The following is a 27667-nucleotide window of genomic DNA, read 5'->3' as shown; positions in this document are numbered from 1 at the left end:
AATAAAATTAAATCGCATTGTAAATTGATATAATCATGGCATTTCTCTCTGAGAATAGATTCTCTTACTACCACTTTTCTTGGTGAAATAATCATCCGATGTTTATATATTGACATATCTATTGCTAAAGGCAGGATTTTGTTAATATTGTTACAAAATTATGACTTTACTACCTGATTAAATAGAAATAAAAGATAATTAGGCACAAAAATGTTCAAGAAGAAAATCAGTGACCAATTAGCAAGTAAAAAAACATTGGGATGTTAAGTAGGAAGCATGCTTAATAAATTATGTCAAGCATAAAGTATGCCTTAACTAGTCTATATAATATAGTTTGAGTCTCATTAAATTAACCTGAAATAAATATATCTGTTCACAATTATATACAATAGAGCCATATTTTAATATAGATCATTTGAAAGTATTCAGTATTCAGTTGTGCAGTAGTCTAAATTACAGTGACATGAAAATCCTTACACACAGCGTGATACGCATATTCAACCTTTTCTTAGCAGCAGGTTTATTAGAGTGTATAGTAGTTATTTATTAGTTTATTAGAACCATCCCTGTTTATTAGAGTGTATAGTAGTTACCTGATGAAGAAAAAAATACATAACTTTTTAACCAGTGCTATGTCTAACTAATAGACTTTAATACTTGTAACTATTTTGCCTTTGTGACCAATTTCCAATTTGAAGTTTCCCAAAATATTCTCTTATGCGTTATCCCAATTTTCCTTAGCATGAAAACGGAACATTTCAATATTTGCGATGAGAAATCTAGTCATTCAGAATTTGAATCAGGACATCATCATTGTCAAGAGTTTTGAAATGGCTTTTGCATATATTTTCTTATCTTATATTTACATTTTAAAATGTATGATATGCACATACACACATATGTGCATTCACGCCCTCATACCCACACACCGTTTCCTTTAGAGTTGCCTTTTCTCAGTGATTATTCCTGTGGATGTGATAGGTATGGTGCTGAAGGACAGAGGAGGTGCTTTATGTATTTCCTCCAAGGTTTTTAAAATCACCCACACACTAACCTACATTCAGGTTGGACCTGAACTTCTGAGAGGAGGTTTCTGATAGTCTTCACTTTCTCCATCCCAATTTCTTTCCGTCAATTCCTTCTCCTATATTCCCTGTCTGTATGGAAGCACTTTATAAAGGCTTTTCCAAATAAGAATATTTGTCAACCCAGGAAGCAGCCTTTGTAAAAGAATTATCTTACTTTCTCTTATTAACTTTTCGAAACCTTAGTCCATTTCTGTTATCTCCTCTTCCTCAGCTGCCATTTACTCCTAAATCCATGTAACCTGGTTTCTCACCTTCCCTTGCTGTGCAAATGTTTCTCAGACTGGTTGCCCAATAGCCTCACTGTCAAACCTAGTTGAGATTCTTCAGTCTTCCTCCTAATGGCAGCCTCCTGCTGTGCCTGTGATGGTGTCCACCTTCTCTACTCAGAGCCTCAGTGGCATCTCACCCTCCTACTCTTCCTCTTCTGATTTCTCCCCTCCTTTTTCTCTCTACCTTTCAAATCATTTTCTCCTAAGGCTCCTTAAGTATTGGTAGTACCTAGCTTTTGGTCCTGTGCCCAATGTTCTATTTGCTGTATACATAGGTCTTGGTTTTATCCATTTTAGTGACTTTAACAACAAATTAGATGCGATTCACTTTCACCTCTGTGCCTTCAATCCATCTTCCTAACCTGAAATTCAGGCTTGAATATGCAACTGCCCCCAAGACATTACTACTACCTCGACGTTCAAATTGGATCTGATCATCAATAAGCAACTCCTCACGTCTTCGCCTCTATCACTGGCCTCCTCTGCATGCAATTATTTTCCTCAGGTGGTAATAGTCCTGCGGATTCTAGGTAAAGACTTGACCATCATGCTTGACTCTTCCCACCTTGTCATGCTACAGCCAATTAATCACTCATTTACCAAATCCACTGGATTTTCTTCCTGGGTGTGTTCTATGTGCCAGGCATGATGCTACAGGTTTTATGTGTGTGATCTAATTTGGTTGCCAAAACAACTTTATCAGACAGGTACTATTTTTATGCATGTATTTTTTAACCAATTGAGAGGCGGAGGCTTGAGGATAACAGGTAACTTGCTGAAAGACACAGCTAGAAGGCCAATAGAAGAAGGATGCCGCATTGGGTTTCTCTGATTCCAGAGCCTGAACTCTAATAGTACAGTAAGTTCTCATTACATTTTTTGTATTACTTTATAAAGACGAGTTTGTGGATCACTGTTCCTCACTAGACTGCAAGTTCCTTAGGGAATGCATGGTCCTGGCTGAATAAATGGATAGATGGTTACATGGATAGATGGAAGGATGGATGAATAAATTAGAATATTACTAAGAAACGCATCAAAGAAGAATTTTAAAGAATCAAAGAGAAAAAAAGGACTTAAAAAGTGGTTTTATGTTATTAGTTCAGTTAAAACATACATAGTTATAAGATTTAAATAAGATAATACTTTTAAAGCACTTAGAAGTAGATCTTCAGGCACCGGGCACTGTGGTTCATGCCTATAATTCCAGCACTTTGGGAGGCCAAGGCAAGCGGATCACCTGAGGTCAGGAGTTTGAGACCAGCCTGACCAACATGGCGAAAACCCGTCTCTACTAAAAAAAATACAAAAGTTAGCAGTACATGGTGGTGGGCACCTGTAATTGTAGCTATTCAGGAGGCTGAAGCAGGGAGAATCGCTTGAACCCAGGAAGCGGAGGTTGCAGTGAGCCGAGATTGCGCCACTGCACTCCAGCCTAGGCCACAGAGCAAGACCCCATTTCAAAAAAAAAAAAAAAAAAAATGTAGATCTGCAAAGTGTAGTTACAACTGTAACCATCAGCTATAAATTTTATGACTTTTGGCCGGGCGCGGTGGCTCACGCCTGTAATCCCAGCACTTTGGGAGGCCGAGGCGGGTGGATCACGAGGTCAGGAGATCGAGACCATCCTGGTGAACACGGTGAAACCCCATCTCTATTGAAAATACAAAAGAATTAGCCGGGCGTGGTGGCGGGCGCCTGTAGTCCCAGCTTCTAGGGAGTCTGAAGCAGGAGAATGGCGTGACCCCGGGAGGCGTAGCTTACAGTGAGCGGAGATCACGCTACTGCACGCCAGCCTGGGCGACAGAGCGAGGCTCCGTCTCAAAAAAAAAAAAAAAAAAAAAAAATTATGACTTTCATATTCTGATCTTGGAATCAAAACACAATCTGAGTTTTAAATTCCTGACCACGACTACACTATTTATTCCCAACATTTCCTTCTCTAAAAGTAAACCACTGAGGATTTCATTCCTGCTTCATTTTAATGTAAAAATCCATTTTCCATGGGGGAAAATGATTACAATTTAATATTTAAGCAACTAGAAATTTACTAAAATGTACCAGAGTCTGCAACTCCCCAAGAAAGGTAAATTTCTGTTTTAGAAATTGTCCTTCTGTGGAGTAAACGAATGATAATTTTAAGGTCCTTTGAAGTACTCCCTTCTATTATGTTGTTGGATGTCTTCTAGGAAAGCAGAATAAAACATCCAGAATGACATTCTGAGGTTATTGTTAGAATACATTTAACTAAGTTACTATATAAACTTTTCTTCCATGGTGCTAAACAATAGTATCTGGTTTTGTCAGCCCACCAAATTAGCCATTTCCTAGCCAGTCCTATTACAGCAATAAGCACATTTGCATACAGAAATGTAAAGACAATGTTACATTGTGTTCACAAGTGTAAAGTCTTTTGAATTCTTCTCATGACTTGTTTATGTTTAGAATCAGTGAGGCATCAAATAGAAAACAGGAAGGAAACATTTTAAATAACAGAATCTCATCCACAAAATCTTTATCAAAAGGGTGTTGTACTCAAGAAGTAATGAAGCAATGTAGATACAGCATCTGTTCATTTTCTGACCTTAATTTTTGACAACTTTTTCTGCGTGGCTGATGAATCTCCAGACATATCTGACCACCGGTGAAGTTCTTCCTTTGCTGAATGGAGCCAGTCTGTGAACTCGTGGACCGCATCTAAATACATTAGATGATCTTTCACAATCTCTTCCACTTTCCTCATTTTTTCCTAGTAAACAAAGAAAAGACTACCTTAACAGTGGTCCTTTTGAGAACGTGAAATCAGATAAGGCAACAGGCCTGATAGAGGTCTCTTAATAAATCTCAGAAAATTTCATTCTTGTTCTTGAATTTGCTCTGAGTTTAATATCTTAAAAAGAAACTATCAAATGTAACTAAATGTCCAGGCTTTGGAAAAGCAACTATTTTCCTGTAAGTTTACTATTTTCTACCTTAGTATGGAAATATATGCTTACTGTATGTTGGCTAACATCCCTCACTAACAATCCTCTTAATAATTATTGTCATAACCATTCTTATTAAAGCAATTTTTTGTCAGCTTGGTGTCCAGCATTCTGTTCAGCACTTTAAATGCATTTGCTCATTTAATCTTCATAACAGTCCTGGGAGGAAGATACTATTATTATCATCATTTTATAGGAAAAGATGCTCAAGCTTAGAGAGGTTAGGTAACATGTAATAGTGGCCAAAGTCACACATTCAAAAGTGTCAAAGCCAGAATTCAAACTTCCGTCTTTTTGACTTGAGTCATAGCTCTTAATCATTACCAAGATGAAAATGAAGATAAACATGCACATCTGTTAATAATTGTAGTGTCAAGAAGACAAGAGTTAGTTCCCAACAAGGCAAACCAAAGAAAAGAAAAAGCAGCAAACAACAATTCTCTCCCCTAATTTCTATAATATTTACAAATATGCCAAAGAATAATCACGAAGGAAATGAAAGATTCATATAGAGAATTGGAAATATATTTTTGATATTATATAAAGGAGTTTATACTTTGGAAAATAGAAACCATTTTTACTAAGAGGAGAGATGAACACAGTATTTCATACGTGATTGAATCTTGAAGGTAAATAGACTTGCATTTAATATAACAAACATAAGTGTAGCAAAACAAAAACAACTTTAACAGTGACATTTGATGTGCAAAGTAGATAGATTAACTAAAATAGTGGAGAAAGAAAAAAATAAGGAATAAAGAATAATCCCAAGATTGTAGAAAGAGTAAAATGAACAGGCATTCATAGTAAGAAATGATCTTTATGTCATACCCATTTACTGAATGTATAAATAGTGTTAGAGCAGCCAATTCTCCAACAATTTAATCCACAGTTTCTTCTTTACCTGAACTTGGCAACAGTCATTATATTATTAATATAAATCAATATATTATGTTAATGTATTTATAAAGCATCTACTTTCAATATAAAGCACTAACCTTGGCAACAGTCATTATATCATTAAACTGTGTTTTCAGCTCCTCTTGAGCTGTGTCCTTGAAAGACTCATCCTCTGTCTTCTCGTAGAGCTCCCTGGACTTCGCAATTAGACGGTGAAGGGCTCTCGTGTGATCCTCTGCCTCAGACAGGATGGACTGGAGGCGGTCAAGCAGGGCAAACTTCTCTTTCAGACCTGGCTGCGGTTGTAAGGGATGTTCTACTTTTTGATCCACTGATTCCATCCACTGCTCCAGCTGGTTTTTCCTCTCTAGATAGTCATTCCATTGGCTAATCACAGACTCTAAAGTGCTAGAATTAATGTCACATATTAACAAAAATGAATTATTTTGACATCTCTACTGAAAACCAATCGCAAAGTCATGACATCCATGCCAATTGTTCTACTGAATGCTTCTGGAAGTGATGAACATATTGCTTTTGAGTGCAGGGAAAAACACTACTTCTCTGATCCATAAGATCCTTACCTCAGGTCCTTTGAACAAAGTCAATCTATATTAAAACATGAAATAAGCAGCTGTGGTCATACACGCATCTGGAATTTGTCTTCCAAATGCTAACTGTCCTAAACGAACAAGACACATTTATATGTTATGTTGTTAAAAATCAGCATGGGAACATCAATGAAATTTTATTTCATATAGATCGGTTCTTAATTTTCTTGGAATTATTAATAGTTTATCTTATTAAAATCAGACGGTGATTACTTGTTGACTGGAATTCAAAATTCAAGGTATCCTTCCTGTGTAAATGATATATCGTTAGGTTGGTTTTCATTTAGGGACACATACACATACACACACACACACACACACACACACACACACAAAATATACAGTGCTTTTGTGGTGAATGTGTGAATGAATGCTCAAGTATTTATAAGAAATATAGTCACAAATATAATAGCTTTCTAGATAGTCAAACAAAGGCTCTCCAGACTGGCATTTAGGAAAAATCCCTCCATTATTAAACATTACAAACTATTCTAAACTCATCTGCAGTGATTTCCCCAGCCCCCCTTGCATACAAGCCTATGAACCTGAAATTAACATTCTGTGGTAAATGAATTTCCAGCATTTGCTCAAACTGTTGCTTTTGCATCTTTGCATCCATTGATCCACTGGAACCTCATCATTCAGGCTTTAAAGTCCTACCTGTTCCTCAAATAATTTTCTAAAAAGCACTCCCTCCCGGTTCTTTTTTTTTTTTTTTTTTTTTTTGACAGGGTCTTACTCTGTCACCAAGGCTGGAGTGCTGAGGTGCAATCATATAGCTCATTGCAACCTCTGTCTCCCCAGATCAGGTGATCCTCCCACCTCAGCCTCCCGAGTGGCTGGGACTACAAGTGCGTGCCACCACGCCTGGCTAATTTTTGTATTCTTTTTTTCTTCTTTTGAATTTTGACTGTGACTTCGTATACTTTTTGCATATTTTGTAGAGACATATTTTTGCCCTGTTGCCCAACCTAGTTTCAAACTCCTAGGCTTAAGCAATCTGCCTACCTCAGCCTCCCAAAGTGCTGGGATTACAGGTGTGAGCCACTAAGACTCTGCATTCTTCTACAGCCCCGCAGTGCATTTTGAAAATGGTTAGTAACATAGTCTGAGTCAGAGTATTCCAAAATACATCCTATGCTAGTGTCTGAGCTTTTAGAGGGCAAAAACCTTTCTGTTTTATTTTATTATTTTAACAGAATAATTTGAACATTGCTATTGCTCAATATGTCACTGTCAAATTTAATTTCTTGCTGAAACAGTGGAGTCAAGGACCAGAGTCTGCTTCCTGCATGTAACATCTTATTCTAACATCTGAAAACTATCTACCCATATTCTTATGAACTTTTAGGACACTGGCCTAAGCCAAGCCTCTGGAAGCTTAGTTCACGCTCCAGCAGTCTATGATATAAACTAAGACAACCATAGCATCTGATTTTTTTTTCTTTGCTGACCATTGTGAGTTATTACTAAGATGCAAAGTCCTGCTGACCTTGAGAGTCACTGCCTATGCTCCATATTAAAGGAAAAAGTGAAAACAACAACAACGACAAAACAAAACCTCCAAGTTGCTAGTTGTAACCAGGAATTTTTGTTTATATTGCTGTGGATAACTGTAGTGTTATTTTTGTTTTGCTTTGTAATAAACTTGAATCTTCTTTAAAGATTTTTTAAATGTTATGGTAGGTTCAAGGGTACCTGTGCAGAGTTGCTGTACAGGTAAACTCGTGTCATGGGGGTTTGCTGCACAGATTATTTCATTGCCCATGTACTAAGCCTGGTACATGACAGTTATTTTTTGCTGCTCCTCTCCATCCTCCAACCTTCCACCCTCAAGGAGTCACCAGTGTCTGTTATTCCCTTCTCTGTATGATCTTTAATCTTCTATTCATCTATTTTGTTATGATCACATTGGGCACCCAGTTTGTCAATGATCTAACAGGATATATAACCATCAGAATATGGTTCTTTTTTACCGTAATTCTGATGGTCATTTGTCCAACAAATGAGCCAGATTATTTATGGATATTTTGAGAAGAGGGAGGTAGGTAGAAACCTCTCACTTATAATTACAACAACAGCAAAAACACCACCTGGTATAACAATCAAGGGCTTCCCTACTTCCTCGTCAGTGTCTGGTACAGGTGATTTTCGACAGAGGCTCTACAGCTGGGCTCTATTCCAGATGGATTGACTGTTGGTTGTGTGAGAATGTTCCACACTTTGTAGGATATGAGCTCTCTGTGCCTCGGTCACTAAATGCCGGGGATATTCCCTCATCACTGTGACAATCAAAACCATGCTTCCCATTTCCTATAATGTAAATGGGGGTGGTATGACTTTTAGTTGAAGAATAGATTTACAATTAAGCTCAACAGCTGCCAATAGCTTAATTTTCCATATGTTCCTTAAGCTAAAATGTATCAAGTTATGAAAGAACCATATATTCTTGCTTTGATGGCTTGAGAGGAGATGTTTTACTGAGCCCATGTCATGTAAGATTCCATGAGAGATAATAGGGGAGAGTTAAATATTTTATAAATGCAGCAGGAACACAGAAACAAAGCAAGCTAACAAGCAAAAACCAGTCATCGCCCTATGGAAAACACAACTTAGACAAAGACAGTCATGCCTACAGCAAGCTACAGTAACATGGTTGGGAATTCCACCCCAGGAGACCTCAGCACTGCTCCATCATTTTACTAAGTCACTGCATTGGACTTAGACAAATAAACACTAAAAGTAGGTTCTGTACCTTTGAGCATGGATGGAGGAGCTCATGATGTCAGCCCACACTTCTTTAAGGGTCTCTAGCTGAGTCTGAATCACCCTCTGACCTTCTTTGTTGCTACTTCTCAAGGCCTGTTCCCCTTTGCCGATGGCCATATTCAACTTAACTTCCCCTTCCCCTTTCATCAGGAGAATATCCTGGGAAGGAAGAAAGAATACACATCAGGAGGCATGTAAAAAACTGCTTCTATTTTAAAAAAGGTAGTTTTCCATAAGAATTGAGGTAGGAATACTTATCTCAAAATGAAAACAACAAACTCTGGGCCTTATTGCAATATAATATTTACTTAAAATTGGTATCCAGGAGTCTAGGAGTCAAAGATTAATTCCAATATAAATTCTTAGAAAACTTTGGGCCACTAACCTAGAAAGTATAATTTTATTGACTTCAGTTTCAAAGAGTCACAATAAATTCTTTTGAAAATGAAGACACACCTGTCTAAAACTCAGCAGTCCCCTACATTAATTGCCTGGCTAATTTATCTCTTTCAGGGTCACCTTCATTGGCTATAGTCTGGGTTGGTGATCTCCTCTGTGCTTTCAATATACCCTTGATGGCTTCAATCATGGCCCCTACACACGCACTGTATTGAAAGTAGCAATTTACGAATTGATGTCTTCCCCTAGACTGTGAACTCCTAGAAAACGGGGCCTAACTTTTATCTCTATATTCCCAGCAACTTGCAGAGTGCTTGGAGGAGAGTAGATATTCAGTAACGCTTGCTGAATATTTACTAAATCAAATTTAAAATTATTTAAAGCTATTAAAACAACAATGTTTCCTTACAGAGGGGGAAAAATGATGCCTCCATATCCTTTTTGCCCAGTTTCTCCATTTTGCCCACACAATCCTCATTTAGAGGCTTACAGAACAAGTAGGACACAACACAAGCACTTGTGAATCTAATCAAATTAACATTCAGCAGTTGTCAGTGTCTGGCTGGTGTCGCATGTACCTGTATTTGCGACAGCCGTTTCTCCAGGGTGTCTTTGCTCCCCAGAGTGCTCTCTGCACAGGCCAGTCTGTCCTGAATGGCCTTCACCCAGGACCACATGCTCTGCAGTGCTTCCTCCAGGGCTTCATGCTCCTGAAGGGCAACCTGGCAGCTCCGCAGTTTCTCTTTGGTCATTCTAAGTAGGTTCTGGTGGCTTGTGAGGAGCTGGGAACACAGGCGGCCCTCCTGCCCAGCACCGTGGCCTTCTTCACTCAGAAGCTGCCCTCTCTGGGAAAGCTTATCAAGAGACTCTCTGAAAAAAAGGCAAAAAAGAAAAAAGAAAAGAAAATTAATTCCAACATTCTGGAGTGCAGGGGAGCGACAAACAATTGTTGATATTGGAGCAGTAACCAGACACAGGCTCATAGCTGACATGCCTTTTAAATAAAGACGCTGGGAACTGACCTGGCTATTTCATTCTCTTATGTTCTCTCTTAATGTTGTCAGTACCCACTCGGGGATACCATTCAGTCTGTGCTGTGCCTGCATCCAAATAGCAGTGGTGGAGCCTACCGTATTACTTACCGTATTTCCAGAAATTCAGTTCAGAAAATGGGCTCAGCTGCCTCTCCAGGCTTCTCTGTAGCATCTCTCCATTCCTATTTAATGGTCAGATGATGAAAAAGCTCCCTGAAATTCTCAAAACCGCTGCTGTCTTGTATCTACATGGAGATTCCTCCTTTATGAAAACCCTTCTGCTCAACACTGTTGCATTCCTAGTTGCCTGTTCAAAGCTCGGTGCAGGCATCACATCCCCAGGAGCATCCCAACTCAGGGTGGGTGGAGAATGTGGGACCTCCTTGTGCCCTCTGCTCCTTGTCTTGCTCTATCGCCATGTATACTGACTATCTCAATCCAAAAGGCTTTCACTTTCTAAACGCCAGGGCCATTATATTCATCTTATGTTCCCAAGACCTAACACAATATTGGGCAGAGACTAAGTGGGAAAAAAAATGTTCTTTCAAAAAGTCGTTGTAGGAGTGCTTAAAAGTTTTCTTGTTATATCTTGGGTATTGAGTGCATCTTAATTTGGAGCCATGCTAATTAGATCAAGGGAAAAACATAATCACTTTGTGGCACAGTTGGTTTTATTCCCATTTTACAGAGTTCTGAAATTCTTATCTGCACATTTCCCAGGAAGAAGCCCAGGATACCAGAGAGTAGCATGAGATGTCTTAACATAAACTGTTGTGACTACTAGAAAAAGAACACAAAGCAAATCTCTTGTGAAAATGGAATGTTTCAAAGTTTTTTGGAATGGCTACTATCCAAGTATGTCCTATGGGCCACCCTGAGTTCTGCAAAGAGTTATACAACAAGACATTTACTCTTTAACAAATTTGCACATCCTGCACATGTACCCTGGAACTTATAAAATAAAATAAAATAAAATAAAATAACACCTACTCTAAAAGGCATTTATTATACCTGTTATCTGTTTGGTGAGACAAGAAGGTAGCTTAAGCAAAGATGTGACTTAAATAATAATTCAGGAAAAGAGAGTTCCTTTCTTATTATGAGATAAATTGCTAATGCATCATAAAAATTCAATGAGTCTTAAACTGAAGTACTTTTATACAGGGTATTTCCTTAAAATATTTCAAGTAGTGAAATATTATGGTGAAAAGAAATCTAGAAGACTGGGAGGAGCAAGCAGCAAGCCAGTGAAAGAAGTCAGGTGGCCCAGTGGAGAACCCGAGTGACCAGAAAAGTGTGTTAGGATTGTCTGCAGAAGTGGCCAGGCTGGAGGGAAAGAACCCAGAAACAAGCACACCTAAGGTCTCTTAGCATCTGGTCCTGGAATATCAGAGAGTGAAACTGCAAGAAGGATTGCATGCTTATCAATGCCAAAAAAGTTGCAATTATTAGAAAAACAAAGAGGAACATAAAAGACCTTGAATTTGGTGATGAAGTCTATTTGGGCCACTTTCTCTAATGCAGTTTTGGTGTAATGATGGCAGGAGAAGCAGATACAGAGGAAGGTAATGAGCAGTCTGTAGAGAAGAAATAAAAGCTGAGAAGATGGAAAGCCATTTAAAACATCTGGAAGAAAGGAAGTAGGACTGGGTGTGTTCTATTGTTATCTAGACACGAGTCAACATTTAAAAAGCAAAATTTAAGTGCAACGTAGTTTTCAGAAAGTTATATGGCTGCAATGATGCTATTATTCTGTTAATTCAGTGAACATTTTGTATTTTTCTGTCACCATACTAGATAATGAATAGAAATGATATAGATCTTAAGTCCCTGATTTTGAGAAACTCATAGCTGGAAATTGGGGTGCATAGAGTAAATGAAGAGCTTACACTATAGTAAGGGCTCTTCAAGATGTTCCAGTGTCTTTCAGGGACAATTTATAGTAGTCATCAAACTAGCACACCAACAAGTTGTCATCAGCATGGGTTCTTTTGTGCATTTGTTTGTATGTTTGTTTTTCAAGACAAGGACTACTGGGCATGTTTGACTAAAAAGAGGACTCAGTGGAAACAGAGAATGACTATGATTTGAATTCTGGAATTTCTTTTTATTATTATTATTATTATTATTATGCTTTAAGTTCTGGGATACATGTGCAGAATGTGCAGGTTTGTTACATAGGTATACAAGTGCCATGATGGTTTGCTGCAGCCTTCAACCTGTCATCTACATTAGGGTATTTCTCCTAATGCTATCCTTCTCCTAGCCCCCCACCCCCTGACAGGTCCCGGTGTGTGATGTTCCCCTCCCTGTGTCCATGTGTTCTCATTGTTTAACTCCTACTTATGAGTGAGAACACACAGTGTTTGGTTTTCTGTTCCTCTGTTAGTTTGCTGAGAATGACGGTTTCCAGCTTCATCCATGTCCCTGCAAAGGACATGAACTCATCCTTTTTTAAGGCTGCATAGTATTGTATGGTGTATATGTGCCACATTTTCTTTATCCAGTCTATCAATGATGGGCATTTGGGGTGGTTCCAAGTCTTTGCTATTGTGAACAGTGCTGCAATAAACATACACTTGCATGTGTCTTTATAGTAGAATGATTTATAATATTCTTGTTTCTGACTTATTTGATAAAGTAGAGTGGGTGCTATCCTCTTCTGCTTCTCACATAAATGCACTGGCTCTTTAAGAGGACAGTTAAGGAGCCCAACGAGCTGAAGCCAAGCTGCACTTCCCTGTGGAAAGTGCCCTATCTTCCAAAGGACAGCAAGCAACTGAAAATGCCAGAGGTGGAGCACAAATGTGGGAGCAAAGCCCTCAGTGTGGTAGGGTCAAAAGCACAGATCGGGGAACTTTGCCTGGGAAAGGAGCCAGAAATATTTTCTCAGTGGGAAGCAATGAAGAGATAAATACTGTAGTTGGGAACAGGGACCACAAAGAAAGTCAGACTTGACCAAACCTTTCAGTTTATTAAGATTAAAGGATGGGTGGGTGGGAAATGAAACTGGAAGCTGAAATGTGTGAATAACATATGAAAATTGACATATACAGTACTCGTTTTTTTCTTTTCTTTTCTTTGTTTTGTTTTGTTTTGTTTTGTTTTGAGATAGAGTCTCACTCTGTCACTACTGCTGGAGTGCAGTGGCACGACCTTGGCTCACTGCAATCTTTGCCTCCCGGATTCAAGCAATTCTCCTGCCTCAGCCTCCTGAGTAGCTGGAATTACAGGTGCCCGCAACCGCGCCTGGCTAATTTTTGTATTTTTAGTAGAGACAGCGTTTCACCATGTGGCCAGCCTGGTCTCGAACTTCTGACCTCAGGTGATCTTTCCACCTTGGCCTCCCAAAGTGCTGGGATTACAGGCATGAGCCACCGCGCCCTGCCAGCACTCATTTTTTTATCTTTACAGTCAGTGTGAATTTGTGGTTTTCTTTCCTTCATATCAGCTTCACGTTATGTTAACTGATCCTCAAAATAACCCCAGAGAGGAAAGCACAGTATTATTAACGCAATGTTTAAAGGCTAAAATTAAGAGTGACAGGAGATAAGTGACCTGCCCAATTCATTGAACAAACAGGAGTTGGATCTGGAATGCAGATGAGCTTCTTACTTCCATCCTGTACTCTAACCAGAATATTGCACTGCTGCAAAGAGTGCAGCATGGCCTTTGTATTCCAGACATTCAAGGACAGGCACAAACCACCATCAACAAACCAACTAACCAACCAATCAAAACCAAACCAAACAATCAACCAACTAGTCTAAAACATGGTAAGAGTTAAAGGACCTGCTCCATTTCTGGACCATACCTCGCAGCCAGCAGTTCTCCCAAAAACATTTCAACTTTATGAACTTCATTTTTCTTCTCAGGAATGTGCTGTTTACTCTCTCCCAAGTTTTCTGTATTGAACCTTTCTTCCATTTCATGGATCCATAAGTTCAGTTTTCTGTGCTGATCTTCAAAGCTAAGGAAAAGAAAATGCCTTAGAGAAATTCTTACACGTTTGTTATGATAAATTAGTTTTAATAGCTGGGGTCACAATGTCTTTTAAATGGCAATTAAGATTTCAGGAATGTTCAAGTTACTAAAACAGAACAAAACTTAACAACTAACCCACCCAAATTATCACTTATTTTAATAACAAAGTGACAGTCATGACAATTTCTTTCGAGATCCAGGCAGGAAAAGAATCATCTCACCTAGCAGAATTGATTTCATAGCTGGTAATTGCCAACAAGATTACATTCCCATGTCAATGAGCACTTAATTTTATGTCTTACTACGAAGACCCCTGAAATGGGGCCAATGGATATGAATTGATTTCACAGCTGGTAATTGCCAACAAGATTACATTCCCATGTCAATGTGCACTTAATTTCGTGACTTACTACAAAGACCCTTGAGTTGGGGCCAGTGAATAAGTAGGGCAATGGAAGCCCTGGGAAGACAAGGGAAAGTGGCCTTTGTGTCTTTGTTTCTTAAGGGATTTTCAAATATAGCTCAAGAGCTCTAAGTTTTGGAAACAATGTAAGCTCTCCAAGAAAGCTGGACAAGAGTCAGGCAAATTATTCTGCATCAGAGAGGCAATTACATTCTACTGATATCTTTTCTCACCCTAGTCGTAAGTGGCTTTTTCTCCCTTTCTAATTGTGTATTCACCATAATGACATATATTCCTTATTGGTCTCTAGATTCACAGACTTCAATCGTTGTTTTCTGCTATGACTCTGTCCCAAATGAAGTGTATACAAGGAAAAGCCTTGTATAATTTAAAAATTGAGGTGTCAGAGCTTTATACATCGGTGAACCAAATAAACAAAAATTATATGCATTTATATAATTTTCAATTACTAGTAAATATAGTTTGTTTTCTCTATATTAAAAAAAGCCAAGTCACAACTTCAGAGTCTGAAAAATTGATTATTGCCCTAGTATCAACCTGTGTTTATGATCAAAGCTTATTATAATTTAAACTCACAGTGTCAAACGTTATTTGTTTATTCACAGGACTCTTTTCTCTAAGCCTTTAAAAACACACTTGGTGTATGATGAAATCTATGTTTGTTAACGTAACCTACCTTCCAAGTTCTGAAGCACAGTCTTGAAGAGCTTGCTTATCTTTAAGGCACTGTTTCAGAAATGCTTGAAACTCTTCATTGGCCTTTGTAATTTGTTCCTGAATGCTACTGACAATTTGTTTAGACAAATGTGCGTACAAAGTTTGTCCTTCTTGAGTCACCGCATCAAGTTTGCTCTGCCCATCACTGACTGAGTCCAAAATGTTCTGTTTCGGGAAATAAAGGTAATAGGTGCATGGGACTATGCATTACAATTGTGAGCTGAAATAGTAGAGCAGGAGAAGAAAAACAGAGTCCAAAGGGAAAAAGCTTAACAAGGCTGGAGTAAAAATGATGCATACAATTGGATACAACCAAGGCTCCTCATTGAGAATGGTGTCAGCCAGCCACTGGAACCACTGAGGACATAGTGTAAACAAGGCTGAGCTGGAACCGAGGACGTTCTCACCAAGGTCTTGTTCTCAGTCTCTCCCCATTCTCACTGTACCAACATGGTCTAGTTTCCAATGTCTCCCAGGGTTCATGTGAGATCCTCTACCTGGTTAGCTGCCTCCAGCCCCTCCCCTGATCCACCCTGCATACAAAATCCTCAGGTCTTTTCTTTTCTTGGTCTGCATCTCTTTCTTGGAAAATCTATGCTTGGGCAGGGCTTTAACAAAGTAAAAGAATTCCAGAGTCCAGGGCTGGCCCTGCCTCTCCCCAGAGCTCTAGAGTGGCATCTCAACTGTTACTCAGACACTTCTTTGTGGAGTTTGTTACATCTCAAGCTTAAAAGGAGACAATTCTACATTTGAATTCTCCACACCTCCTGAAAAACCAGTGTCCTTTACTATAACAATCTTTCTATCGTAACTTCTAATCTAATGAATTATCAACATTATTGTAATCCCCTATTAGTCACAAAATCCTCATGGTTCTCATTAGTTTTTAAAATGATTTCTTTTGGCTGAGTACGGTGGCTCATGCCTGTAACCAGCACTTTGGGACCCCGAGGCGGGTGGATCACCTGAGGTCAGGAGTTTGAGACCAGCCTGGCTTACATGGTGAAACATCGTCTCTACTAAAAATACAAAAATTAGCTGGGCATGCTGGCATACACCTGTAATCCCGGTTACTTGGGAGACTGAGGCAGGAGAATCACTTGAACTCAGAAGGAAGAGGTTGCAGTGAACGGAAATCGTGTCATTGCACTCCAGCCTGGGTGACAGAGTGAGAATCCACCTCAGAAAAAAAAAAGATTTCTTTTCATAATACTTAACATAGTACTTTACTCAGATTAGCCGCTTGACAAGCTTGGCCAAAACCTAACTTGAGCCTATTCTTCTGCAAATCATTTCTTAACTCTACTTCACCACAGCCTTCTCCTTCTTGAGGTCATACATTTTCAGTCAGTAAAACCTATAAAACCTGTAATATCTATTATTTTAGTTTGAATATATCCTATCTCTAAATATAGACAATAAGGTACTAAAAAACACAAACCATTTCTTCTTCTTTTTAAAACTCCTCCACAATAGTCATATAACATAGATATAATTATTATACTCTTATTGTTATAAAAATTAAAACTAGGTTTAGTTTAGAATGAACTCCAAAGAATTGTCAATAGGCTAAAAAGAGAGAGAAAGGGATCTGGAAATTCTGTAGCCCCAACTTATTTCTCAACATACTTATCATGTTATCTATTTCCTTCTGACTCAATCAGCCGAATTCTGTTAGGAACAAGGAGAAGATTGGCTCAGATAAGATTTGAGAAATAAGATAACTTAGGTCTGCCTACAGGCACTTGAGTACATTTTGGGGAAGAAGAAAAAGGATGTCAACTTTTATACCTGAAGGTCATGGAGCTTTGCTTCTAGAACTTTGCTGTCACCAGTGCGATCTGATGATTCTTTTGCCGATGCCTTTGCTGCCAAAAACCATTCTTGGAATTCCTGCATAGACTCTTTTGGGAAAAAAAAAAAAAAAAAAAAAATCAGGAGTCAATCTAAAACATTGAATGGGCTCCCAGCATTACCACAATGGATTATTTCTGACCTTTAGCTCATTTCCTCTTGCCTTACAAAATATTCCAGAAAGAAAATAATAAAGTAATACAGTATGATCTACAGCCGTGAATGTTCATGGTAGAACTGAGAAGTTATCTCAGAGGAAAGACTAAAAAGAAATGTATATTCCTAGAATGTCTAATATCCTGTTGTGTTTTTTCTTTTGGTCAAGAAAAATAATTAATTGCCTGAATATGTAAAAGTGCAAGGAGAGAAATGCTCCAGGGACATTAAAGCCATTTTGATGGCAAAGGGAGGAACCACCTCCTCTTTTGGGGAGTCATGATGGATCCATGTCAGGCACCGCTGTGTGGAAAGCAGAGGCAGGGCCACAGGACGGGCAATTTCCTGGCCCCTATTGCTGCCCCTGTTTCATGGCTTCTTCCAACATCCAAGTTTATTGTGTCACTTCATCATGGCATAAAAAATTTCAATAGTTGTTTGGACAGTGGCTGCTGGCCACTTGAGCAGTGGAAGTAATTTTCCACACACATGAGCTATATAGAGAAAATGCAGATGAAATTCAGAACCATCAAGTTAGTGGACTCTTGCTTTCTTGGGAAAAAGAGGAAAAAGAAAGAAAAAATTCTGCATAGTGTGAGAGCCTCCAGCACAGCACTTCTATTGCCTGAATCGCAAAGCACAAATGAATTTGAAATGATACCCTTCTGGAAAGTTTCCTCAAACTTTTGCTGGCAGTTTCTAGGCAGCATTTGGTTTGGATTCTTTCTCGGAAACAAACTTCTCACGCTAAGGCCCCTCAGAACTCACCACTGAAGTGTTTTTCCAGAGATTCCTGCAGGCTGGCCTGGGTTTTGGAGCACAACTGGCTCACGGCTTCATGTTTCTTTATCAGACCTGTCATTGCACAGCCTAGGTTCTCTAACTCAGCTGAGTGGTACTTGCGGCACAAGCTATTGAGATTTTCTTGGGTGGAGCTGATATTGCTTTGTTGACTTTGAAGTTCTTTTTGTATATCCTACAGAATAAAAGTAAATTGTGAAGGATATTCATAACTTGAGAGAAATACTCCATTTACTTCACTATGGTACTTTTTTACAATCTGAAATTGACATTGTTGAATCCACTCCGTGGTGTATACATTTTGGTGCAAGTTTTTGGGTACTTGTACTAGATCTGTATTGATTCTTTCAGAATTTTGCCAAGTTCTCCTTGGGAACAAACAGCTGTTGGGAAGTAGTTAGGAGATGAGGTGTCATCTAGCATTTCAAGCAAACTGAATAGGTCCTTATAGATTCCAGTCCATGATCTTGGGTTTAATCAATTGATTAGAGACCATCACAGTTCACATTCTTCAGTGAGACACTTAAACTTTGTTTCAGAGTCACAGGCTTACCAAAAGCACCAGTAGTTAATTTAAAGACAAAAAAACAAAAACAAAAACAAAAAACCTCAGTTTCTAGTACAGTAAGGAAATACGCTAAAAGAGAACAAATGCATTTGTTGAAAAGTCAACTCAATGCATGTCCTTTACAGATAGCTGATTAGGAATATTATCTATTAATATGGATAGAAAACATGAAAATGGGCCAGGAGGTGGCTCACACCCATAATCCCAAAACTTTGGGAGGCTGAGGCCGGTGGATCACTTGAGGTCAGGAGTTCAAGACCAGCCTGGCCAACATGATGAAACCCCATCTCTACTAAAAATACAAAACTTAGCTGGGCATGGTGGTGGGTGCCTGTAATCCCAGCTACTGGGGAGGCTGTGGTAGGAGAATCACTTAAACCTGGGAGGGGAGGTTGCAGTGAGCCCAGATTGTGCCACTGCACTCCAGCCTGGGTGACAAAGCAAGACTCCATCTCAAAAAATAAAAATAAAAAAATAGAAAATATGGAAATGTAATGTTTTCTCAACTTCTTCTTTTTCAAACAATATACATTCTCTGGATGAAAGCAGGCATAGTGGCCAATAAATATAATTAAGTGATGAAAAACTATCGAATACTCAAGTCTGAAAATTTGTGGAAGTCAAATAGCTCTTCCACAGGCTCCACCCTTTTATAAAAAAGAAAAAAAAAACTTTAAACAAGTGTAGACTATGAGCTGGTGCTACAGCAACACATGCTTTCTATTTTCAAGGTATTCATTTTTTATTTCTGAACACCTGCATTCAGTTCTTCATTGCTTACTTTGCTGTGGTCAATGTCATAAATAAGTTGGTCTGGTGTTCATATGGGTAACTCAGAGCAGAGGTTATATTTTTTATTATAGTTACCACAAAACAGGAGAACTACTATCACCATTCGAATGGAAGCACTTAATGATAGTTTATTACCTACCTTGACTTTTTTCAATCCTTCACAAGTGTCAGTTTGGGCACAGTTCATCAACGATTCTTCCACTTTTGCGAGCCATGTCGTTATGTCATTAATAAACTTCTCCACTTGTGTACTTTGAGCAGTGAAATCCTTCAGGGTTCCTTTTGCTACTTCAGTTATTTCTTTGGCATGCTCCAGTTTCTGTCTTAAGTCTGCTTCTATAAACTAAATAACCAAGCAAGATTTCATCAAGATCTCCACTCATTCAGTAGAAATTCTGTTCATGTAATTGTTCAAAGCCACACAAGTCTCATCATGGAAGCCAGCTCCAATGCTAATATGCCTTTACAAGAAGGAAAATCAGTGGACACAGTTGCCAAACATATGAAGTGACAGGCAAATAGAAAGAGGAAGGATTGTATTAACACTGGATGGGAGGGGGGCGGAGCAAGATGGCCGAATAGGAACAGCTCTCGTCTCCAACTCCCAGCGCGAGCGACACAGAAGACCGGTGATTTCTGCATTTTCAACTGAGGAGCGCAGTTCATCGCCAGCAACGGATCAAAGCTGGACGGAGAATGACTTTGACGAGATGAGAGAAGAAGGCTTCAGTCCATCAAATTTCTCAGAGCTAAAGGAGGAATTACGTACCCAGCGCAAAGAAACTAAAAATCTTGAAAAAAAAGTGGAAGAATTGATGGCTAGAGTAATTAATGCAGAGAAGGTCATAAACGAAATGAAAGAGATGAAAACCATGACACGAGAAATACGTGACAAATGCACAAGCTTCAGTAACTGACTCGATCAACTGGAAGAAAGAGTATCTGCGATTGAGGATCAAATGAATGAAATGAAGCGAGAAGAGAAACCAAAAGAAAAAAGAAGAAAAAGAAATGAACAAAGCCTGCAAGAAGTATGGGATTATGTAAAAAGACCAAATCTACGTCTGATTGGGGTGCCTGAAAGTGAGGGGGAAAATGGAACCAACTTGGAAAACACTCTTCAGGATATCATCCAGGAGAACTTCCCCAACCTAGTAGGGCAGGCCAACATTCAAATCCAGGAAATACAGAGAACGCCACAAAGATACTTCTCGAGAAGAGCAACTCCAAGACACATAATTGCCAGATTCACCAAAGTTGAAATGAAGGAAAAAATCTTAAGGGCAGCCAGAGAGAAAGCTCGGGTTACCCACAAAGGGAAGCCCATCAGACTCACAGCAGCTCTCTCGGCACAAACTCTCCAAGCCAGAAGAGAGTGGGGGCCAATATTCAACATTCTTAAAGAAAAGAATTTTAAACCCAGAATTTCATATCCAGCCAAACTAAGTTTCATAAGTGAAGGAGAAATAAAATCCTTTACAGATAAGCAAATGCTTAGAGATTTTGTCACCACTAGGCCTGCCTTACAAGAGACCCTGAAGGAAGCACTCAACATGGAAAGGAACAACCGGTACCAGCCATTGCAAAAACATGCCAATATGTAAAGACCATCAAGGCTAGGAAGAAACTGCATCAACTAACCAGCAAAATAACCAGTTAATATCATAATGGCAGGATCAAGTTCACACATAACAATCTTAACCTTAAATGTAAATGGACTAAATGCTCCAATTAAAAGACACAGACTGGCAAACTGGATAAAGAGTCAAGACCCATCAGTCTGCTGTATTCAGGAGACCCATCTCACACACAGAGACATACATAGGCTCAAATAAAGGGATGGAGGAAGACTTACCAAGCAAATGGAGAACAAAAAAAAGCAGGGGTTGCAATACTAGTCTCTGATAAAACAGACTTTAAACCATCAAAGATCAAAAGAGACAAAGAAGGCCATTACATAATGGTAAAGGGATCAATTCAACAGGAAGAGCTAACTATCCTAAATATATATGCACCCAATACAGGAGCACCCAGATTCATAAAGCAAGTCCTTAGAGACTTACAAAGAGACTTAGACTCCCATACAATAATAATGGGAGACTTCAACACTCCACTGTCAACATTAGACAGATCAACGAGACAGAAAGTGAACAAGGATATCCAGGAATTGAACTCATCTCTGCAGCAAGCAGACCTAATAGACATCTATAGAACTCTCCACCCCAAATCAACAGAATATACATTCTTCTCAGCACCACATCGTACTTACTCCAAAATCGACCATGTAATTGGAAGTAAAGCACTCCTCAGCAAATGTACAAGAACAGAAATTATAACAAACTGTCTCTCAGACCACAGTGCAATCAAACTAGAACTCAGGACTAAGAAACTCAATCAAAACCGCTCAACTACATGGAAACTGAACAACCTGCTCCTGAATGACTACTGGGTACATAACGAAATGAAGGCAGAAATAAAGATGTTCTTTGAAACCAATGAGAACAAAGATACAACATACCAGAATCTCTGGGACACATTTAAAGCAGTGTGTAGAGGGAAATTTATAGCACTAAATGCCCACAATAGAAAGCAGGAAAGATCTAAAATTGACACTCTAACATCGCAATTAAAAGAACTAGAGAAGCAAGAGCAAACACATTCGAAAGCTAGCAGAAGGCTAGAAATAACTAAGATCAGAGCAGAACTGAAGGAGATAGAGACACAAAAAACTCTCCAAAAAATCAATGAATCCAGGAGTTGGTTTTATGAAAAGATCAACAAAATTGACAGACCACTAGCAAGACTAATAAAGAAGAAAAGAGAGAAGAATCAAATCGACGCAATTAAAAATGATAAAGGGGATATTACCACCGACCCCACAGAAATACAAACTACCATCAGAGAATACTATAAACACCTCTACGCAAATAAACTGGAAAATCTAGAAGAAATGGATAATTTCCTGGACACTTACACTCTTCCAAGACTAAACCAGGAAGAAGTTGAATCCCTGAATAGACCAATAGCAGGCTCTGAAATTGAGGCAATAATTAATAGCCTACCAACCAAAAGAAGTCCAGGACCAGACGGATTCACAGCTGAATTCTACCAGAGGTACAAGGAGGAGTTGGTACCATTCCTTCTGAAACTATTCCAATCAATAGAAAAAGAGGGAATCCTCCCTAACTCATTTTATGAGGTCAACATCATCCTGATACCAAAGCCTGGCAGAGACACAACAAAAAAAGAGAATTTTAGACCAATATCCCTGATGAACATCGATGCAAAAATCCTCAATAAAATACTGGCAAACCGGATTCAGCAACACATCAAAAAGCTTATCCACCATGATCAAGTGGGTTTCATCCCTGGGATGCAAGGCTGGTTCAACATTCGCAAATCAATAAACATAATCCAGCATATAAACAGAACCAAAGACAAGAACCACATGATTATCTCAATAGATGCAGAAAAGGCTTTTGACAAAATTCAACAGCCCTTCATGCTAAAAACGCTCAATAAATTCGGTATTGATGGAACGTACCTCAAAATAATAAGAGCTATTTATGACAAACCCACAGCCAATATCATACTGAATGGGCAAAAACTGGAAAAATTCCCTTTGAAAACTGGCACAAGACAGGGATGCCCTCTCTCACCACTCCTATTCAACATAGTGTTGGAAGTTCTGGCTAGGGCAATTAGGCAAGAGAAAGAAATCAAGGGTATTCAGTTAGGAAAAGAAGAAGTCAAACTGTCCCTGTTTGCAGATGACATGATTGTATATTTAGAAAACCCCATTGTCTCAGCCCAAAATCTCCTTAAGCTGATAAGCAACTTCAGCAAAGTCTCAGGATACAAAATTAATGTGCAAAAATCACAAGCATTCTTATACACCAGTAACAGACAAACAGAGAGCCAAATCAGGAATGAACTTCCATTCACAATTGCTTCAAAGAGAATAAAATACCTAGGAATCCAACTTACAAGGGATGTAAAGGACCTCTTCAAGGAGAACTACAAACCACTGCTCACTGAAATCAAAGAGGACACAAACAAATGGAAGAACATACCATGCTCATGGATAGGAAGAATCAGTATCGTGAAAATGGCCATACTGCCCAAGGTAATTTATAGATTCAATGCCATCCCCATCAAGCTACCAATTACTTTCTTCACAGAATTGGAAAAAACTGCTTTAAAGTTCATATGGAACCAAAAAAGACCCCGCATTGCCAAGACAATCCTAAGTCAAAAGAACAAAGCTGGAGGCATCACGCTACCTGACTTCAAACTATACTACAAGGCTACAGTAACCAAAACAGCATGGTACTGGTACCAAAACAGAGATATAGACCAATGGAACAGAACAGAGTCCTCAGAAATAATACCACACATCTACAGCCATCTGGTCTTTGACAAACCTGAGAGAAACAAGAAATGGGGAAAGGATTCCCTATTTAATAAATGGTGCTGGGAAAATTGGCTAGCCATAAGTAGAAAGCTGAAACTGGATCCTTTCCTTACTCCTTATATGAAAATTAATTCAAGATGGATTAGAGACTTAAATGTTAGACCTAATACCATAAAAATCCTAGAGGAAAACCTAGGTAGTACCATTCAGGACATAGGCATGGGCAAAGACTTCATGTCTAAAACACCAAAAGCAACGGCAGCAAAAGCCAAAATTGACAAATGGGATCTCATTAAACTAAAAAGCTTCTGCACAGCAAAAGAAACTACCATCAGAGTGAACAGGCAACCTACAGAATGGGAGAAAATTTTTGCAATCTACTCATCTGACAAAGGGCTAATATCCAGAACCTACAAAGAACTCAAACAAATTTACAAGAAAAAAACAAACAACCCCATCAAAAAGTGGGCAAAGGATATGAACAGACATTTCTCAAAAGAAGACATTCATACAGCCAACAGACACATGAAAAAATGCTCATCATCACTGGCCATCAGAGAAATGCAAATCAAAACCACAATGAGATACCATCTCACACCAGTTAGAATGGCGATCATTAAAAAGTCAGGAAACAACAGGTGCTGGAGAGGATGTGGAGAAATAGGAACACTTTTACACTATTGGTGGGATTGTAAACTAGTTCAACCATTATGGAACACAGTATGGCGATTCCTCAAGGATCTAGAACTAGATGTACCATATGACCCAGCCATCCCATTACTGGGGATATACCCAAAGGATTATAAATTATGCTGCTATAAAGACACATGCACACGTATGTTTATTGCAGCACTATTCACAATAGCAAAGACTTGGAATCAACCCAAATGTCCATCAGTGACAGATTGGATTAAGAAAATGTGGCACATATACACCATGGAATACTATGCAGCCATCAAAAAGGATGAGTTTGTGTCCTTTGTAGGGACATGGATGCAGCTGGAAACCATCATTCTTAGCAAACTATCACAAGAACAGAAAACCAAACACCGCATGTTCTCACTCATAGGTGGGAACTGAACAATGAGATCACTTGGACTCAGGAAGGGGAACATCACACACAGGGGCCTATCATGGGGAGGGGGAAGGGGGGAGGGGGGAGGGATTGCATTGGGAGTTATACCTGATGTAAATGACGAGTTGATGGGTGCAGCACACCAACATGGCACAAGTATACATATGTAACAAACCTGCACGTTATGCACATGTACCCTACAACTTAAAGTATAATAATAATAAATAAATTTAAAAAAAAAAAAAAAAAAAAAAAAAAAAAAAACACTGGATGGGAGAGTGGCAGCTCTAACTGAGGTTCCAGGGAAGACGTGAGAGGGCATTCTGAAAGCAGAGCTAGACCTACTGAAAATTCCCAGGTGGTGACCAAAAATCTGCTCTTGATACTCCCTGGAAACACCCGTTGTCTGCTCAGATGTAACACTGTCTGGGGCAAACATCACTGTAGGATTTTATCATAAAACAATTTTATTTTTGTCTCCACTGTTGCTTTAAAATATTGAGTGGGGCCAGTTCTTCTCTTTTCTCTGGATGATATAGCTCAGGAAGGTCGACTTCTATGGCCCCCTAGTTAGTCAAAGGACATATAGTCACTATACATTGAAAAACAGTCTCAATTCCACAATTCAAACATCCTGGCCTATTTGTTAATGAAAACTTTGAACTTAACTTAAATTGAAGGCTTTTATTCTTACCCCCCACTTCAGATCTGCTGGGAGCAGGAGGCCCATAGTGTGGAAGGGAGTAAATGTCTTTCTTTCTCTTCCTTCGTTTTATTTCTATTCTGCCACCCTGTGTAAGGCACCTTTCTCCTGTAGGCTTGGACTGGCAGGAGGCAGGTGAGGGGTTCTGACTCACTGGATGGGCATCTGTGCCCTCTAGGCCAGACAAGGTTTAGCATTCATTCCTCCTCCCATAGGCCTTGGTCTGTGGGTTTTTCTGACTTTTTTCATGCTTGCACTTCCCACTAAAGTTCCCTAAACACGACAGTGCACTGTTTTTGGCTACTTTCTCATTCCTCAGCCTGTAGGCCTTTTTTTAACTTCTCATTGCTAAGGTCTGTTTATCCCCCAGATAGCCTTCTTAGACCACCTATAATATCTTCACATAGTGGTCTCTTCCTTTCTTTTCCTTTCCTGGTTCATATTTGGGCCAGAGGTCACACTCTAGCATTCACCTCCAACTAACCTTCAGGTGCAGGTCTCCCCAAGCCGTCATTTATCCTTTGGCAAATATAGCAGCAGTTAGCCAGCCTGTCTGTCACTTTTAGGATTCTTGGGGGGATAGAAATCAGACTCCCATGCCTGCCAAATACAGGGGACAAATATCCCGTTCTCCAGGTGGCACTGCTGGAATCCTTCTGCCTTGAGGTAAGGTAAGCCACCTCTCACACTTCCTTGAGTATACATAGGGGTGCGTGTATGTGCACACGCACGTGTGTGTGTGTGTGAGAGAGAGAGAGACAGAGAGAGAGAGAGAAAAGGAGAGAGAGATAAAGGAAGAAAGAGAAGACTAGAGTACACCAATAACTCTCTCTGAAGATCCTGCCTCAACTCTGCAAAAGTCCAACTGTTAACCATTGATATCCCCAACACAGGTGGCATGCATAAGGACTCTTTATCTTTTTTTACATATGAATAGCACCTCCTTTGTGTCTTCTTACTTCCCATGAAACTTCTAGCATTCCTGTGCATGTATATCATCCCCAATGGTACTGATGAACAAGGAGTCTCAGGTCAGAGCAAAAGCATAACTGATCAACTAGATTGATTGCTTGACCCAAAGCAGCAAATCAAAGACAAATGCACAAGAAGAAGAAAGGAAATGTAGAGAAAATCGACAAAAGCAGTAACACATCCAGAAGCTAAAGGGATGCAGCAGAATCCTGAGCCTGGGGCCAGTGGGGCTGGCAGGCCAAAGAGACCCACCATGCTGGATGCTTCCAGGGCTTGGGCCCTGAAATAGCCCAGGTGTCCTGACCAGTGCCGATCTACCCCGGCCTGCTTCATGGTTCCTGTGGATTTGTGCCATCTGAAGGGCCATGAAGGGAGGTTTACAGTGGTGATCCCTCTAAACTCAGTTATTGAGTAACAGCATTAGGGAAATATCAATAAGAATATCAACATTCATAAGAGGGGTTTCTAGGCTGGGCGTGGTGGCTCACACCTGTAATCCCAGCACTTTGGGAGGCCAAGGCAGGCAGATTGCATGAGTTCAGGAGTACAAGACCAGCCTCGGCAACTTGGTGAAATCTCCTGTCTATAAAAACTTTAAAATATTAGCCTTCCATGATGGCGCATTTCTGTCGTCTCAGCTACTAGGGAGGCTGAGGTGGGAGGATTACTTGAACTTGGGAGGCAGAGGTTGCAGTGAGCTGAGACTGCACCACTGCACTCCAGCCTGGGTGACAGAGTGAGACCCTGTCTCAAAAAACAAACAAACAAACAAACAACATCAAAAACACCAAAAACAGAGGGGGTTCTGTCCCTGTCTAGACATGAAATGGTCCATGAGGCAACTTGGCTGATAATGCTTCCGAAATTCAGTAGGAAAAAAAAGAACTACCCTTATTATAATATTCAAGTTGGAAATATGCTATTAATACTGGCCCAAGGAATGTGAAAATATATTAATATTTTGACCCCCATGTCTGATATGATCTACGTTTCCTTGGAATTAGGATGATGATGATAACATTGAGGACATATAAAGGAGATACATATATATATATCATATATATAAGATACATATCTACACACACAGAGAGAGAGAGAGACAGAAAGTCTAGTATATGGTAGTTATTACAAAACGGATGAAAGTCTAGCAGTT

At 39.4% G+C, this 27667-nt stretch overlaps 1 protein-coding gene across 2 annotated transcripts in view; it reads right to left on the bottom strand.

The window, feature by feature from the left end:
- SYNE1 (spectrin repeat containing nuclear envelope protein 1) overlaps positions 1-27667 on the bottom strand; it is a 528817-nt gene that overhangs the window by 264174 nt on the left and 236976 nt on the right. For both annotated transcript variants that reach the window (XM_025384518.1, XM_025384520.1), the window contains 9 exons: positions 19490-19693; positions 17958-18165; positions 16971-17083; positions 15139-15344; positions 13869-14024; positions 9599-9890; positions 8608-8780; positions 5340-5649; positions 3942-4106 (listed from right to left, as the gene is read on the bottom strand). In XM_025384518.1, coding sequence (XP_025240303.1) covers positions 3942-4106; positions 5340-5649; positions 8608-8780; positions 9599-9890; positions 13869-14024; positions 15139-15344; positions 16971-17083; positions 17958-18165; positions 19490-19693 — 1827 coding nt within the window. The remainder of the gene's footprint in view (positions 1-3941; positions 4107-5339; positions 5650-8607; positions 8781-9598; positions 9891-13868; positions 14025-15138; positions 15345-16970; positions 17084-17957; positions 18166-19489; positions 19694-27667) is intronic.

The sequence above is a fragment of the Theropithecus gelada genome, chromosome 4, assembly GCF_003255815.1.
Source record: "Theropithecus gelada isolate Dixy chromosome 4, Tgel_1.0, whole genome shotgun sequence".
Classification (NCBI taxonomy): Eukaryota; Metazoa; Chordata; class Mammalia; order Primates; family Cercopithecidae; genus Theropithecus; species Theropithecus gelada.
Note: the sequence above shows the minus strand (reverse complement) of the source record. Positions and strands in the feature narration are given on the sequence as shown.